Source organism: Mastigoproctus giganteus, chromosome 5 (genome assembly GCF_048544385.1).
Source record: "Mastigoproctus giganteus isolate SK-2022 chromosome 5, ASM4854438v1, whole genome shotgun sequence".
Taxonomy (NCBI): domain Eukaryota; kingdom Metazoa; phylum Arthropoda; class Arachnida; order Uropygi; family Thelyphonidae; genus Mastigoproctus; species Mastigoproctus giganteus.
In genome coordinates, this window is record NC_143579.1 from 147,868,651 (window position 1) to 147,884,532 (window position 15,882).

At 39.0% G+C, this 15,882-nt stretch overlaps 1 protein-coding gene across 1 annotated transcript in view; it reads left to right on the forward strand.

The window, feature by feature from the left end:
* LOC150085758 (uncharacterized) overlaps nt 1–15,882 on the forward strand; it is a 321,980-nt gene that overhangs the window by 79,218 nt on the left and 226,880 nt on the right. The window contains exon 5 of the mRNA XM_090374684.1: nt 15,280–15,352. Within this exon, the coding sequence (XP_090230810.1) occupies nt 15,280–15,352 (73 nt within the window). The remainder of the gene's footprint in view (nt 1–15,279; nt 15,353–15,882) is intronic.

The window sequence follows — 15,882 nt, forward strand, 5'->3', positions numbered from 1 at the left end:
AGAATTGTGGAAAAGGTTATTTGTGGAGAAAGTGTTAATGTAAGCGAAGAAGATTGTAACAGTTTCAGGAACAATACCTTAAAGAAAGATTTTGGAAGAATATGAACCAAAGGGTGTTTTTAATGCTGACGAAATGGGTTTATTCTTTAAATGTTTACCGAATAGAACACTTACTTTTAAGGATGATAAATGTTTTGGCGGAAAACAAAGCAAAGAAAGAATCACTGTGCTAGTTGGAGCATATATGACAGGAAGTGAAAAATTAAGACTTTTAGTCATCGGAAAATCAAAAACCCAAGATGTTTTAGAGGCACAAAATCTTTGAAAGTTGACTACACCTTTAATAAAAAAAGCATGGATGACAAGTGATATCTTTGAAGACTGGAGATTAAAACTAGACAAGCGTATAACAAAAGAAAAAAGGAAAATCGTGTTGGTAACTGACTACTGTCTGGCACATCCTGCCAGTATTTCTGCCAAACTTAAAAGTGTGAAGTTGTTTTTACTACCAAACGTGACGTCAAAACTCCAGCCAATGGACCAAGGCATTAAAAATTTTAAATTTCATTATCAAAAGAGAATAATAATGAAGATTGTCAATGCGTTATCAGAAAATAGAAACTTGGAGGTTACAATTAACCTTAGAGATTGCATCTCTGAACTAGCAAAAGTTTGGACAAACGATGTCACTGAATACACTATTCAAAATTGTTTTTCGAAAGCGGTATTTGCATTGAATACAGAAGTCAAACAACAACTGGACGAACAAGATGAACTGCCCCTTTCACAACTGAGAAACTTTTGGACATTATTAGAATTGTCCAGAAACATCGAAAATGAAATAACACTGGATAGTTATGTTTATGTAGATCAAGATCTGACTACAACAGAACATCCAAATGAAGGTGAAATACTGCTGAAGAGTTGGACGCGACCATGATCACGAAGAAATTAACGATGACGCTGAAGACGCATCAGAACAACCCGTAGAAAAGCTGACTCGCGAAAAAATGATTCACGCTTTTTAAACGGTTCGTATGGGTCTACAGTTTTGTGAAAATGTTACTGATAATGTTTTTAATGCTCTGAACAAATGTGAGGTTTTCTTTGAGAATCAGACAATTTTTTAATTGTACTGTGCAAACGAAAATTACAATTTTTTTTTTAATTGTGATACTTACCGGTGAAAATTGTAAACTTAATTTAAATAAGTGTTTTTAAAATAAAATACATTAAAAATAAATGTAGATTCATTTTCATTTTCTAATTAAATAACAATTTCTAATAAAAAAGATATTCACTGTATAACGAAATTTCTCTATAACGAATTTTTTCGCTGGATTTATCGAATTCATTATATGGAAGTTCGACTGTATATATAAACCCCAGCAGAATTGCAGTTTTTGAGATGCTTGAATGGCACATCTGGCCAATTAGCATGCCATGTTCAAAGTCACTTACATTTTTCATCTTGCATATACTCATATTACATCTCTACGTATCTGGCTATCTGCCTTATATTGTATGGTACAAAGAGGTGAGCTGCTTTACTGAGCTCTATTTCATAAAAGTTGTACCTGAGTGTATATTCTATAATTTGTACTGCTTTTTGTCACATTACTGAGGAAGGAGCAGTCCAAATTAGCATTAGCACATGATGCAAGAAAACAAGCTTATACAGCATCACCCAAAAAAAACCTTCCCATTTCACTGATCTATTCATTCCAAATGTGTGTCTACTTCTGACTTCAATTTATTTAAGCTATCAGCTACCTGCTGGCTAAAGGCAAACTTCAGCACATCCATTCTACAACTGTCTTTCCTCAGTTTAAATCTATGTCCCCTCAGGTTTGTAATCCAAGGAAGAGGAAGAATCCCTCGGAATTAAGCCTGCTCAATCTATTCAAGGCCTTATACACCTTAGTCAGATCACCTCGCAAGTGCCCAGTTTCCAGAAGCTGCATGCAGAACTTGAGCCTTTCTTCATAAGAGCACCCCTTTGTTCCCTTCACAAGTCTTGTTGCCCTTCTCTGTACTCGTTCTAGCAACTCTTACATACATTCCTTCCTAAAATTAGGCTTCCAGACTTGTATGCAGTACTTAAGGTGTGACCTGACCATTGCCTTATACAAGGGGATAATCACTTCCTTATTCCTGCTTGCAAAATTCCTGTATATCAGTGACAAGACCCAATGACCTACTCTGGCAGCATGTCTGCACTGCTCAGAAAACTTCATGCCTGATTGCATACCCCAAGGTCTCTTTCATTCTCCACTACCCTGAGTGTAACACCACATCGTTGGTATATATTCTCTGGGGTTACTGCTACCCATATGCAGTACTTTGCATTTGTCAATGTTAAACTTCAGTTGCCGCTTCTCATCGCATCTACCCAACTTTTCCAGATTCTGTTGTAGCAGCATACTGTCATTACTGTTATTGGAACAGGACCAGGGTATGTCTGCCAGGGGCAAAGGTTGATGACGTTGTAGAGCAGATATCTTTTAAGGGCACAAAAGGTGATATAGTTGTACACGTTGGCGCTAATGATATTAAGAGTAGGAGACCGACGGAATTACTTAACAAGTACAGGTCACTGTTGAAAAAAAGCCGTGAATTAGGGTTGAATTTGAAAGTGTCAGCAATTCTGCCCAGACACAATAGGAGGGAGTATATGATGAGAGCTCTGTCGATCAATTCGGCCCTGGAAAGATTGTGCAAGGCTCAAGGGGTAGAATTTTTTTCAGCCTGGTCTATACTTGTTAACAGGAGAGACTGCTTCTACAGGGATGGGATACACTTAAATAGAAAGGGTGCAAGAATGTTTGCTGATGCTATCGAGGCAGTGTTAAGTGGGTCAGAAAAGTGCTAGATTGGGGGAATACAAGGACTAATAGATTAACAGTAGCCACTGGCAGAGGTGAAAGTGATTTTTGCACTTCTTCTATTGGAATGAGCTGCAGCCTGGAAAATAAGATGCAGGATATTTCAGAGACTGCTGGGAATCATTGGGGTACAAGTAAACACATGGGTTGTGTTAGGGTAGCTAAGAAAAAGAACAGGTGCATGTATACTTGCATGTACACCAATGCTAGGAGTTTAGTAAATAAATTTGATGAATTTGAGGTATTGCTCAAAACATCAAAAGCAGATATTGTGGGGATTTCAGAGACGTGGTGTCACACAGGTATAAGGAATGCAGAACTGGAATTTGGGGAGTACAATGTCTACAGAAAGGATAGACAGAATAGGAAGGGAGGAGGGGTTATGCTATAAAATCCAAGGAAGTGAAGCCAGTCGACATTGCTGGACAGTGCAGGGTCGAGTCAGTTTGGTGTGACATAAGCATTGGGATATCAAAATTGAGAGTAGGAGTGTGCTATAGGCCTAATGACTCTGATGAGTATAATAAGAAACTGTACAGGGAAATAGAGTGGGCCAGTAAATCAGAGAGTCTTATAATGGGGAAATTTTAATTTCCCAGATATTGACTGGAATTTGGGGGCTGGTCACTCACACACTAGCAAGGCTTTTGTAGATTTATTGGATGATTGTTTTCTACATCAGCATGTTCAGGAGGCAACTAGAGGGAGCAATACTTTTGATTTGATTATCTGTAGCGATGCTTCATGCATTAAGAATCTGCAGATAAAGGAACCACTAGGTGGCAGTGATCACAGTGTGCTGAAGTGGGACTTACTCAAAGAGATAACTACCATTAGGGGTAAAGGGAAGGGTTATTGCTTTTGTAAAGGCGACTACGATGGACTGAGACAGTATTTAAATTCTATACAGTGGGACCAACTGATGATATTACCAACAACAAATTCAAAATGGGAAGCATTCAAAGAACTTATCTTGGAAGCTACTAGGCTTTACATAACAACTAAGAAATATTGTTCAAGGTTTAGCCCTAAGTGGATGTCAGATGAACTAATGAGACATATGGCAGAGAAGAAAAATGCATGGGATACATACAAATTAACACGTGACACAGAAGCCTATGATAGATACAAGTTGATCTGTAACCAAGTTGCAAAGGAGGTTAGGCAGGCGAAGGCAGATTACGAGAAATCTTTGGCAAGGGATGCAAAGAAAAACAGCAAAGAGTTCTTTACTTATGTAAACTCTAGAAGGAAGGGTATGAATCAGATTGGTCCACTTGATATTGATGGGTCAACTGTTGATGATCCTGCTCAGGTAGCTAACAAACTAAATGAATATTTTGCATCGACATTCACACATGAGGAGTTATTCAGTGAGGGGAATGCCAGAGGTGTATTCACCTCTGGCAGTAAGCTAGAGAATCTTGTAATCTCTGAGAGTAAAGTGGAGTTGAGGAGAAATTGTTGAAGATAAACACAAGAAAGGCACCTGGGGTGGATGGGATCTATCCAGTTATATTAAAGGAGGCAGCAAAGAAAGTAAGCAAACCCTTAGCCATAATTATGAGAGCTTCCTTGAACTCAGGGGAAGTACCCATGGACTGGAGATGTGCAAATGTGACCCCAATTCACAAAGGAGGATCAAAGGGCGACACAAGTAATTATAGACCTGTTAGTTTAACTTCTGTTCCCAGAAAATAATGGAGGTACTGGTTAAAGAAGCACTGCAGGATCATCTAGACAAGACTTCAGTTATAGCTCAGACACAGCATGGTTTTGTTAAAAGGAAGTCTTGCCTGACCAATTTGATTGGATACTATGATGCAGTCGCAAAAGAACTGGATGCAGGCAATAACTTTAATATTATATACTTGGATCTTAGAAAGGCTTTTAATACTGTTGCACATGGAAGACTGCTGCACAAATTGGAGCAGTGTGGCATTGGAGGCAAATTGCTGCTATGGATAAAGGGGGTGGTTGAGGGGGGAGAAAACAGAGTGGTAATCAATGGACACTGCTCATCGTGGACTAATGTTATTAGTGGAGTCCCTCAGGGTTCAGTATTGGTCCATTATTGTTTTCTGTATTTATAAATGATATTGATGATGGTATATCAAGCTTAATGTCCAAGTTTGCAGACGATACGAAGGTTGGCAGGGTTGTCAAGGACATTAATGACACTATGCTACTGCAACAGGATCTGGAAAGGTTGAGCAGATGGGCTGAGAGGTGGCAAATGAAGTTTAACATTGACAAATGTAAAGTACTACATATGGGAAACAGCAACCCCAGAGCAACGTATCAACTCTGTTGTACTACACTGACAGTGGTAGAGAATGAAAGGGACCTGGGGGTGGTTGTGCAGATAGATATGAAGTTTTCTGAGCAGTGCAGACGGGCTGCAAGAGTAGCTCATGGTGTATTGTCGATGATATATAGGAATTTTTCTAGCAGGGATAAGGAGGTGATTATTCCCTTGTATAAGGCAATGGTCAGGCAACACGTAGAGTACTGTATACAGGTCTGGAGGCCTCATTTCAAGAAGGATGTAGAGATGCTGGAACGAGTACAGAGAAGGGCAACAAGATTAGTGAATGGAACAAAGGGGTGCTCTTACGAAGAAAGGCTTAAGTTTTGGAAATTACAGTGTCTGGAGACTAGGCACCAGCGAGGTGATCTGATAGAGGTGTATAAAGCCTTGAATGGTTTGAGCATGCTCAAAGCTGATGGGATTCTTCCTCTTGCTCAGAATAATCACCTGAGAGGGCCTAAATTCAAATTGAGGAAAGATGGATGTAGGATAGACGTGAGGAAATTTGCCTTTAGCCAGCGGGTGGTTGGTTGGTGGAACAGACTTCCATCCCTTGTTGTGGAAGTTGATAGCCTAAATAAGTTTAAGGCTCAGCTGGACAGGTATTTCGAGCGAACAAAGGGGTGAAGTGGAAGTGGTTATTTTTTATTTATTTATTTATTTATTTTTTTTTTTTTTTGGCTGATTCTGCATAAGCTTGCTTTCTTGTATCAAATGCCTCTACTAATGCTAACAACCCTGCAAACCTTTGTATCATCTGCTAACGTTGACATTAAGCTGATATACCTTCATCAATATCATTGATAAATATACACAACAACAATGGGCCCAACACCGAACCCTGAGGGACACCACAAATAACATTTGTCCAGGTAGAGCAGTACCCGTTGACCACCACTCTGTCTTCTCCCACTCAACCATCCTTTTATCTATTTTAACAACTTGCCCTTGATGCCATACTGCTCCAATTTGTGCAGTAGTCTTCCGTGTGGAACAGTATCAAAAGCTTTCCTGAAATCCACGTATATGATATCAAAATTATTTTTTGCATCCAGTTCCTTTGTGACTACATCACATCCATAGTATCCAATCAGATTAGTCAGACAAGACTTCCCCTTGACAAACCCATGCTGTGTCTGAATTATTGCTGCAGTTTTGCCTAAATGATCCTGCAATGCTTCTTTAACCAGTGACTCTGTCATTTTCTCTCGAACAGCAGTCAAACTAACAGATCTGTAATTACTTGTCACCCTTTGATCTCCCTTTGTGAATTAGAGATACATTTGCACACCTGCAGTCCGTAGGGACTTCCCCCGAGTCCAAGGATGCTCTCATAATTATGGCTAAAAGTTTGCTTACTTCCTTTGCTGCCTCCTTTAATAGAACTGGATAGATCCCATATACCCAGATGCTTTTCTTATGATTAACCTCACCATTTCTCTTCCACTTTGCTCTCAGTTATTACAGAATCATTTAACTCCCTCTTAGAGTTTGGTAAGCAAACTTCTCCTCATGTGTGAATATAGATACAAAATACTCATTGTTTGGCAGCTATCTGAGAATAATCATCTACAGCCAATCCATTGATATCAAGTGGACCAATCTAATTCATCCCCTTCTTTTAGAGTTTATATAAATAAAGAAGTCTTTGCATCCTTTGCCAAAGATTTTTCATAATCTGCCTTCGCTTGCCTAACCTCCTTTTTGACTTGATTACAGACTAGCCTGTATCTAGTATAGGCTTCTGTGTCACCTGATAATTTATGTGCATCCCGTGCATTTTTCTTCTCTGCCACAAGTCTCATTAGTTCATCTGACATCCATTTGGGCCTGAACCTAGAGCAGTATTTCTTAGTTGGAGCAGAGCCTCTAGTGTGTACCAAGATTACTTCCTTGAATTCTTCCGATTAAGAATTTGCTGTTGGTAACATCAGTTGGTCCCACTGTATGGATTGGAGCATTATAGCCTTAGTTGCTAATGCGCCAATAAAACCCAAATCAAATTCAAAATCCCACTGTATAGAACCTAAAAAAATGTGAGACCACTGTAGTCACCTTTACGAATGAATAAACCGTTTTCTTTACCACTGATGATAGTTATCTTTAAGTAAATCCCACATCAGCACACTGCGATCATTGCTACCTAGTTGTTCCTTTATCTGTAAATTCGTAATGCATGAATAATCACTGCTGATAATCAGGACTGTTGCTTCTCTAACATGCTGCTGTGGAAAACAATCATCCAATAAATCCACAAAAGCGGGTGGATTTATTGGATGATTGTTAGTGTGTGAGTGACCAGCCCACAAGTTCCAGTCTATATCTGGGAATTTAAAATTACTTAGGCTTCACTGTAATTCGAATTGGATACACATTCCTTACTGCTCCAGTTTGTACATTGGTCTTATGTAGAACAGTACCAAAAATTGGTTGCACCATGTGTACTTAATCCTTATCTAATTAACAGTTGTGGAAGTTGATCGTAACAGAATTTCACGTAAGGAGCCGCGTTTCAATTGCTTTTTAAAAAATTGGACAATCTGACTGAATTATTTGATTATTACTTATGGTGGGTGGATTTGGGTAGGAGATTGATTTCTAGAAAACTGGCAAAATCAGCTTACCTTATTTTTCTTTTTATTTAAATACTTATGATTATTTTAGAAAATATGCCTTGTTGAAATCTATAAGTAATACACATAAATATGCTTATATGCAAGCTTTAGAGAAGTATAAAGGTAGGTCTGCATTCCATGTGTGGGTTTTGGGAAATATGTATATGGATCTATATTTCAAAGCAGTGTCTCCATTAATGTATGGATTGTCTTAAGTTTTCTAGTTAGTGTTGCCATTTTTTATTAGCATTAGTAAAGGCATGCAATGCAAGAAAACAAGCTTATACAGCATCAGCCAAAAAAAAAAAATTCCCATTTCAATGATCCATTCACTCCAAACATTTGTCTAGTTCTGGCTTGAATTTATTTAAGCTGTCAACTTCTACAATGACAGATGGAAGTTTTTCTAGCAATCAACCACCCACTGGCTGAAGACAAATTTCCACACATCTATTCTACAACTTTCTTTCCCTCAATTTGAATTTATGTCCCTTCCGGCAACTAATCTGGCAAGAGGAAGAATCCCATCAACATTGAGCCTGCTTAAACCATTCAAGGCCTAATACACTTCAATCATATCACCTCATGGGTGCTTAGTCTCCAGACACTGCAATTTACAGAATTTTAGCATTAGCATTAGTAGAGGTATTTGATACAAGAAAGCAATCTTATGCAGCATCAGCCAAAAAATAAATAAATTAATTAATAAAAAATAAAACAATAACCACTTCTGCTTCACCCCTCTGTTCGTTCGAAATACCTGTCCAGCTGAGCCTTAAACTTATTTAGGCTATCAACTTCCATGACAGGGGATGGAAGTCTGTTCCACCAACCGACCACCCGCTGCCTAAAGGCAAATTTCCTCACGTCTATCCTGCATCTGTCCTTCCTCAATTTGAATTTATGCCCCCTCAGGTGATTATTCTGAGCAAGAGGAAGAATCCCATCAGCATTGAGCATGCTCAAACCATTCAAGGCTTTATATACCTCTATCAGATCACCTCGCCAGTGCCTAGTCTCCAGACACTATAATTTGCAAAACTTAAGCCTTTCTTCATAAGAGCACCCCTTTGTTCCATTCACTAATCTTGTTGCCCTTCTCTTTACTTTTTCCAGCATCTCTACATTATTCTTGAAATTAGGCCTACAGACCTGTATACAGTACTCTAGGTGTGGCCTGACCATTGCCTTATACAAGTGAATAATCACCACCTTATCCCTGCTAGAAAAATTCCTATATATCATTGACAGTACACCATGAGTTACTCTTGCAGCCCGTCTGCACTGCTCAGAAAACTTCATATCTGCCTGCACAACCGCCCCCAGGTCCCTTTCATTCTCTACCACTGTCAGTGTAGTACCACAGAGTTGATACGTTGCTCTGGGGTTGCTGTTTCCCATATGTAGTACTTTACATTTGTCAATGTTAAACTTCATTTGCCACCTCTCAGCCCATCTGATCAACCTTTCCAGATCCTGTTGCAGTAGCATAGTGTCATTAATGTTCTTGACAACCCTGCCAACCTTCGTATTGTGTGCAAACTTGGACATTAAGCTTGATATACCATCATCAATATCATTTATAAATACAGAAAACAATAATGGACCCAATACTGAACCCTGAGGGAACTCCACTAAAAACATTAGTCCACGATGAGTAGTGTCCATTGATTACCACTCTCTTTCTTCTCCCCCTCAACCACCCCTTTATCCATAGCAGCAATTTGCCTCCAATGCCACACTGCTCCAATTTGTGCAGCAGTCTTCCATGTGCAACAGTATCAAAAGCCTTTCTAAGATCCAAGTATATAGTATCAGAGTTATTCCCTGCATCCAGTTCTTTTGTGACTGCATCATAGTATCCAATCAAATTGGTCAGGCAAGACTTCCCCTTAACAAAACCATGCTGTGTCTGAGCTATAACTGAAGTCTTGTCTAGATGATCCTGCAGTGTTTCTTTAACCAGTGCCTCCATTAATTTTCCGGGAACAGAAGTTAAACTAACAGGTCTATAATTACTTGTGTCGCCCTTTGATCCTCCTTTGTGAATTGGGGTCACATTTGCACATCTCCAGTCCATGGGTACTTCCCCTGAGTCCAAGGAAGCTCTCATAATTATGGCTGAGGGTTTGCTTACTTCCTTTGCTGCCTCCTTTAATATAACTGGATAGATCCCATTCACCCCGGGTGCCTTTCTTGTATTTATCTTCAACAATTTCTCCTCCACTTTACTCTCAGTTTTTACAAGATTCTCTAGCTTATTGCCAGAGTTGAATACACCTCTGGCATTCCCCTTGCTGAATAACTCCTCATGTGTGAATGTCGATGCAAAATATTCATTTAGTTCGTTAGCTACCTGAGCAGGATCATCAACAGTTGAGCCATCGATAAAGTGGACCAATCTGATTCATCCCCTTCCTTCTAGAGTTTACATAAGTAAAGAACTCTTTGCTGTTTTTCTTTGCATCCCTTGCCAAAGATATCTCGTAATCTGCCTTCGCCTGCCTAATCTCCTTTGTAACTTGGTTACAGATCAACTTGTACCTATCATAAGCTTCTGTGTCACGTGTTAATTTGTATGTATCCCATGCATTTTTCTTCTCTGCCATATGTCTCATTAGTTCATCTGACATCCACTTAGGCCTAAACCCTGAACAATATTTCTTAGTTGGTATGTAAGGCTCAGTAGCTTCCAAGATTCTTCTAAATTCCAAATAGGAAGCATTCTTTGAATGCTTCCCATTTGGAATTTGCTGTTGGTAACATCATCAGTTGGTCCCACTGTATAAAATTTAAATACTGCCTCAGTCCATCGTAGTCGCCTTTACGAAAGCAATAACCCTTCCCTTTACCCCTAATGGTAGTTACCCCTTTGAGTAAATCCCACTTCAGCACACTGTGATCACTGCCACCTAGTGGTTCATTTACCTGCAGATTCTTAACGCATGAAGAATCTCTACTGATAATCAAATCAAGAGTATTACTCCCTCTAGTTGCCTCCCGAACATGCTGATGCTGAAAACAATCATCCAATAAATAAATCATCCAATGCTAGTGTGTGAGTGACCAGTCCCCAAATTCCAGTCAATATCTGGGAAATTAAAATCGCCCATTATAAGACTCTCTGATTTACTGGCCCACTCTGTTTCCCTACAGTTTCTTATTATACTCATCAGAGTCATTAGGCCTATAGCACACTCCTACTCTCAATTTTGATCTCCCAACGCTTATGCACACCACACTGACTCGACACTGCACTGTCCAGCAATGTCAACTGGCTTCACTTCCTTGGATTTTATAGCATAACCCCTCCTCCCTTCCTATCCTGTCTATCCTTTCTGTAGACATTGTACTCCACAAATTCCAGTTCTGCATTCCTTATATCTGTGTGACACCATGTCTCTGAAATCCCCACAATATCTGCCTTTGATGTTTTGAGCAATACCTCAAATTCATCAAATTTATTTACTAAACTCCTAGCATTGGTGTACACGCAAGTATACATGCACCTGTTCTTTTTCTTAGCTACCCTAACACAACCCATGTGTTTATTTGTACCCCAATGATCCCGAGCAGTCTCTGAAATATCCTGCATCTTATTTTCCAGGCTGCGGCTCATTCCAATAGAAGCAGTACAAGAATCACTTTCACCTCTGCCAGTGGCTACTGTTAATCTATTAGTCCTTGTATCCCCACAATCTAGCAGTTTTCCGACCCACCTAACACTGCTTCGATAGCATCAGCAAACATTCTTGCACCCTTTCTATTTAAGTGTATCCCATGCCTGTAGAAGCAGTCTCTCCTGTTAACAAGTACAGACCAGGCTGAAAAAAATTCTACCCCTTGAGCCTTGCACAATCTTTCCAGGGCCGAATTGATCGACAGGGCTCTCATCATATACTCCCTCCTATCGTGTCTGGGCCGAATTGCAGACACTTTCAAATTCAACCCTAATTCTTGGCTTTTTTTCAACAGTGACCTGTACTTGTTAAGTAATTCCGCCATTCTCCTACTCTTAATATCATTAGTTCCAACGTGTACAACTATATCACCTTTTGTGCCCTTAAAAGATGATATCCGCTCTACAACGTCATCAATCTTTGCCCCTGGCAGACATACCCTGGTCCTGTTCCACCTATCCTTTTTACAAAGCATGTTTCCCATTTCCCTGACAATACAGTCACCAACAACTACTAGTTCCTTTGGGACCAGCGCATTCTGCCTTGGGGGCTGCTGCTGTGTTGCGTGACGACCAGGTGCAAGCTCTGGCATTGGTGTGGGCAGCTGAGAGCTTGATGGGCCCCTCACTTTTAATCCTTCGAGGGCATCCACCCTGTCCTTCAAGCTCTCATATAGGCCCATACAAACGCTGAGTTGTCGCCTGATTTCCTTACACTTCTTGCATCGCGCACACACAAAGACATCCCCCATGGCAGTACCATGTCCCGTACCCACTGCTCCACAAACATCAAGCAAGTAGTGCATTTTAATAAGCTGTGATTCAGAGTGCAACTGCCCCCCCTCAGTTCTCCCCTGAGCCACAGCACTCCCATTAGCTTGAGCCTTTTGCTTTGCTGCTCTGGTCTGAGTCATGATTTCGATTTAATTTCAATAAAATTTCAATTTCAGTACAAAATTAAAACCCTAAATTTATATCCCAACACAATTATAACTCTATATTTATGTTTCAGTATTGAGTGTTATCTACGAAATCCCTTTATATAACTTCGGTATCAAGTTAAGTATTAATTATTTTTTACTAATTATTTATGTTACGTAACCCAAGTCGTTATATGTATAGTTAAAAGTACAGTTTAATTGACAGTGAAGTTCAACAAGATTAATTATCTGATTAATTGGCAATATTATGTACTATACTATACTATACTATATTAAGCTTATGCTACCTATTTCGAGATATTTTGTATCGTGTTACAATGGCGGAAAATTACGAACGGTAAACACGTGGATTTGATACCCTTTCCGATACTAAGTAATACCTACAAAATCTCTATCTAATTAAAGTAAGTATCGTAAATATGAATATAAAGCTACTCTCGAAAATAAGTTAATATGTCAATTTAAGCTAATAAACAGAAAATAAATCAGAAAAGTTCTCTGTTCCAGGAGCGGCAAAAATGTACGTCCGCACAGGCTACTCTCGTGAATAGATAAGCTTTAGTCTTTCTTTGTATGAGCAACCCTTTGGTCCATTCACCAATCTCATTGCCCTTCTCTGTATTCATTTCAGCAGCTCTATATCCTTCCTAGAGGCCTCCAGACCTGTATACAGTTCTCAAGGTGGCCTGACCATTGCCTTATACAAGTTGATAATCAGTTCCTTATCCCTGCAAGAAAAATTACTGTATATCATTGACAAGACACCATGAGCTACTCTTGCAGACTGTCTGCACTGCTCATAAAATTTCATATCTGACTGCACAATTACCCCCAGGTCTTTTTCATTCTCTATCACCCTGAGTACTACCACACAGTTGCCACCTCTCAGCCCATCTGTTCAACTTTTCTAGATCTTTCAATAGTGTACTGCCATTAGTGTCATTAATAACCTTGCCAACCATCGAAATGTCTCCCAACTTAGACATTAAGCCTGATATACCTTCATCAATATCATTAATAAATATATAAAACAACAGTGGACCCAACACTGAACCCTGGTGGACTACACTAATAACGTTAAATAAATAAATAAATTTTCTGTTTATACTCCGGGACGACCAAACGGTCAGAGGAGTTCACAAGATAGAGAGAATACAAGAAATAGCACCATATTCAGCAGTCACGGGCTTGAACCCCGGTCACTCAAGGCACATGTACTTATGCACCCTCGCGCCTGACCACTAGGCTACGGCAATGCCTACTAGTTCATGAAGAGCAGCGTCCATTGATTGCCACTCTGTCTTCTCTCATTCAGCCATCCCTTTATCTATAGCAGCAATTTGCCCTTAATGCTTTCATGTGCAACAGTATCAAAAGCTTTCCTAAAATTCAAGTATATGATATCAAAATTATTTTTTGCATTCAATTCCTTTGTGACCATATCATAGTATCCAATCAAATTGGTCAGACAAGACTTCCCCTTAATTGGTGCCTCCGTAGCCAGGTGGGCAGGAGCAGCAGTGTGTAACACATGCTTCTTGATTAGACCGGGGTTCGAGTCCGTGCCCACCAAATACAGAGGATGGGAAAGGTCAGGGAATGACCACCGCATATCCCTGGAGCAATATGGCCTTAGTTGTTAATGCTTCTAAAAACCAAATAACAAACAAACTTCCCCTAAACAAACTCATGCTGTGTCTGAACTATAGCTGCAGTCTTGTCTAGATGCTCCGGCAGTGCTTCTTTAACCAGTGACTCCATTATTTTCCCCGGACCAGAAGTTAAACTAACAGGTCTGTAATTATTTGTGCCTCCCGTTTATCTCCCTTTGTGAATTGCAGTCACATTTGCTTATTTGTGCTGCTTCCAACTAATTGTAGACATGGTAATAAATGGTAGAACAAAAATAGCAGTGAAAATTGGATAAGATCACTTGTTGACCTGAGATCTGGAATTCAGTAAAACCAATCAAGTAATACATAAATGGATGTAGTGGATGATTTTATTTTTTAGATTTTCATTTGATATTTGAGAGCATTCACAAATGCTCTCAAATTTTAGGTGCATTCACAAATGCACAAATTGCTGTTCATTTATTGTTATTTTAATTTTTATGTACTTTATTTTTTATTTTTATTAATTATTAATATTATTATTATTATTAGTATCAGAATAGTAGAATTTTATTTAATTTTGGAGTACACCAAAAGCCTGTAGCACTTCCTTGCACTGTATGGCTTAATGCTTATACCAGAGTTACTCTCTTTATTTAACTATTAGAATGCTTCACCTTCCATTCAGCTACTGTAAATTTATCTTTCTTTGTGTTGTTTTTCTTCTCTTTATATATTTAGTTATCAGTTTATAGCAATATTTCATGTGACTTATGTTTTTTCTCTGTAATGTCCAAATTAAGCCTTGTTAAAAAATTTTCGTAATCCTTGTATGCCTCTCAGACTTTGACTGTATAGGATAAATTTGCATGGATGAATGTAATATTTTCTTCTTAACATCGGTAACCGGATGGCACACTATGGCCACAGATGCACCTAATAAATCCCCAAACAAACAAACAGTAAATGGATATATATTTGTGTGTGTGTGTGTGTGTGTGTGTGTGTGTGTGTGTGTGTGTGTGTGTGTGTGTGTGTGTGTGTGTGTGTGTGAGTGAGTGAGTGAGTGAGTGAGTGTATGCATGCATAAAGGATCCTGATTGAAAAGCATTCAATCAATTTAATGCTGAAATAATTACTTAGTTGGAGGGTTTGTTACATTCACTGCAAATAATTTGGTTACTAATATGAAAATCATAATACAAGTATTGTAAAAATATTTAAATATATTTCAGCATTAAGCCATCAGCTTTGGAAGTTTCATGGTTGCTGTTAAGCAGACTCTATCAAGAATATCAAGAAAATCAAGTAAGATTTGTTTTACTATGTCTCCACAAGATTCCATATGTATATTTTTATATATACTTTGTAGTTATAAAATAAGTTTTCCTATTCAGGAGACCCTAGTATCAAAACAGAGTTAGTGCTGTGAAAATTGGTGAGTATGTCATTTAGGGTATGGGGAAGTGATTTGTAGAAGAAGAAAAATTAGTTCAAATTTCTGCCACCATGTGGAAAAACGGCACTGCACATGTGTAAAAGTTGTCATTTACTTCAAGATACGCTGCTTATGCAAATGACATCCTGTTAGATAAAAGCAGAAAGGCCAATGCCACCGTCTGGCTCTTACAAAAAAGGAACTTGCTCTTTTAGTAAAACTGTTCTACCAGAATAATAGTAACGCATCACTACGTGAATATCAGAAACTTAAAGGTTTGCGTAAAGGACCTTTGATTAGTGGGGCTTTGAAAACTAATAAAGAAATTGTTATTAGTTTGAAGTGACTGGGGAGTTAGGTGTAATTCCAGGCAGGGGACGACCATGTATCGGAACGGAGG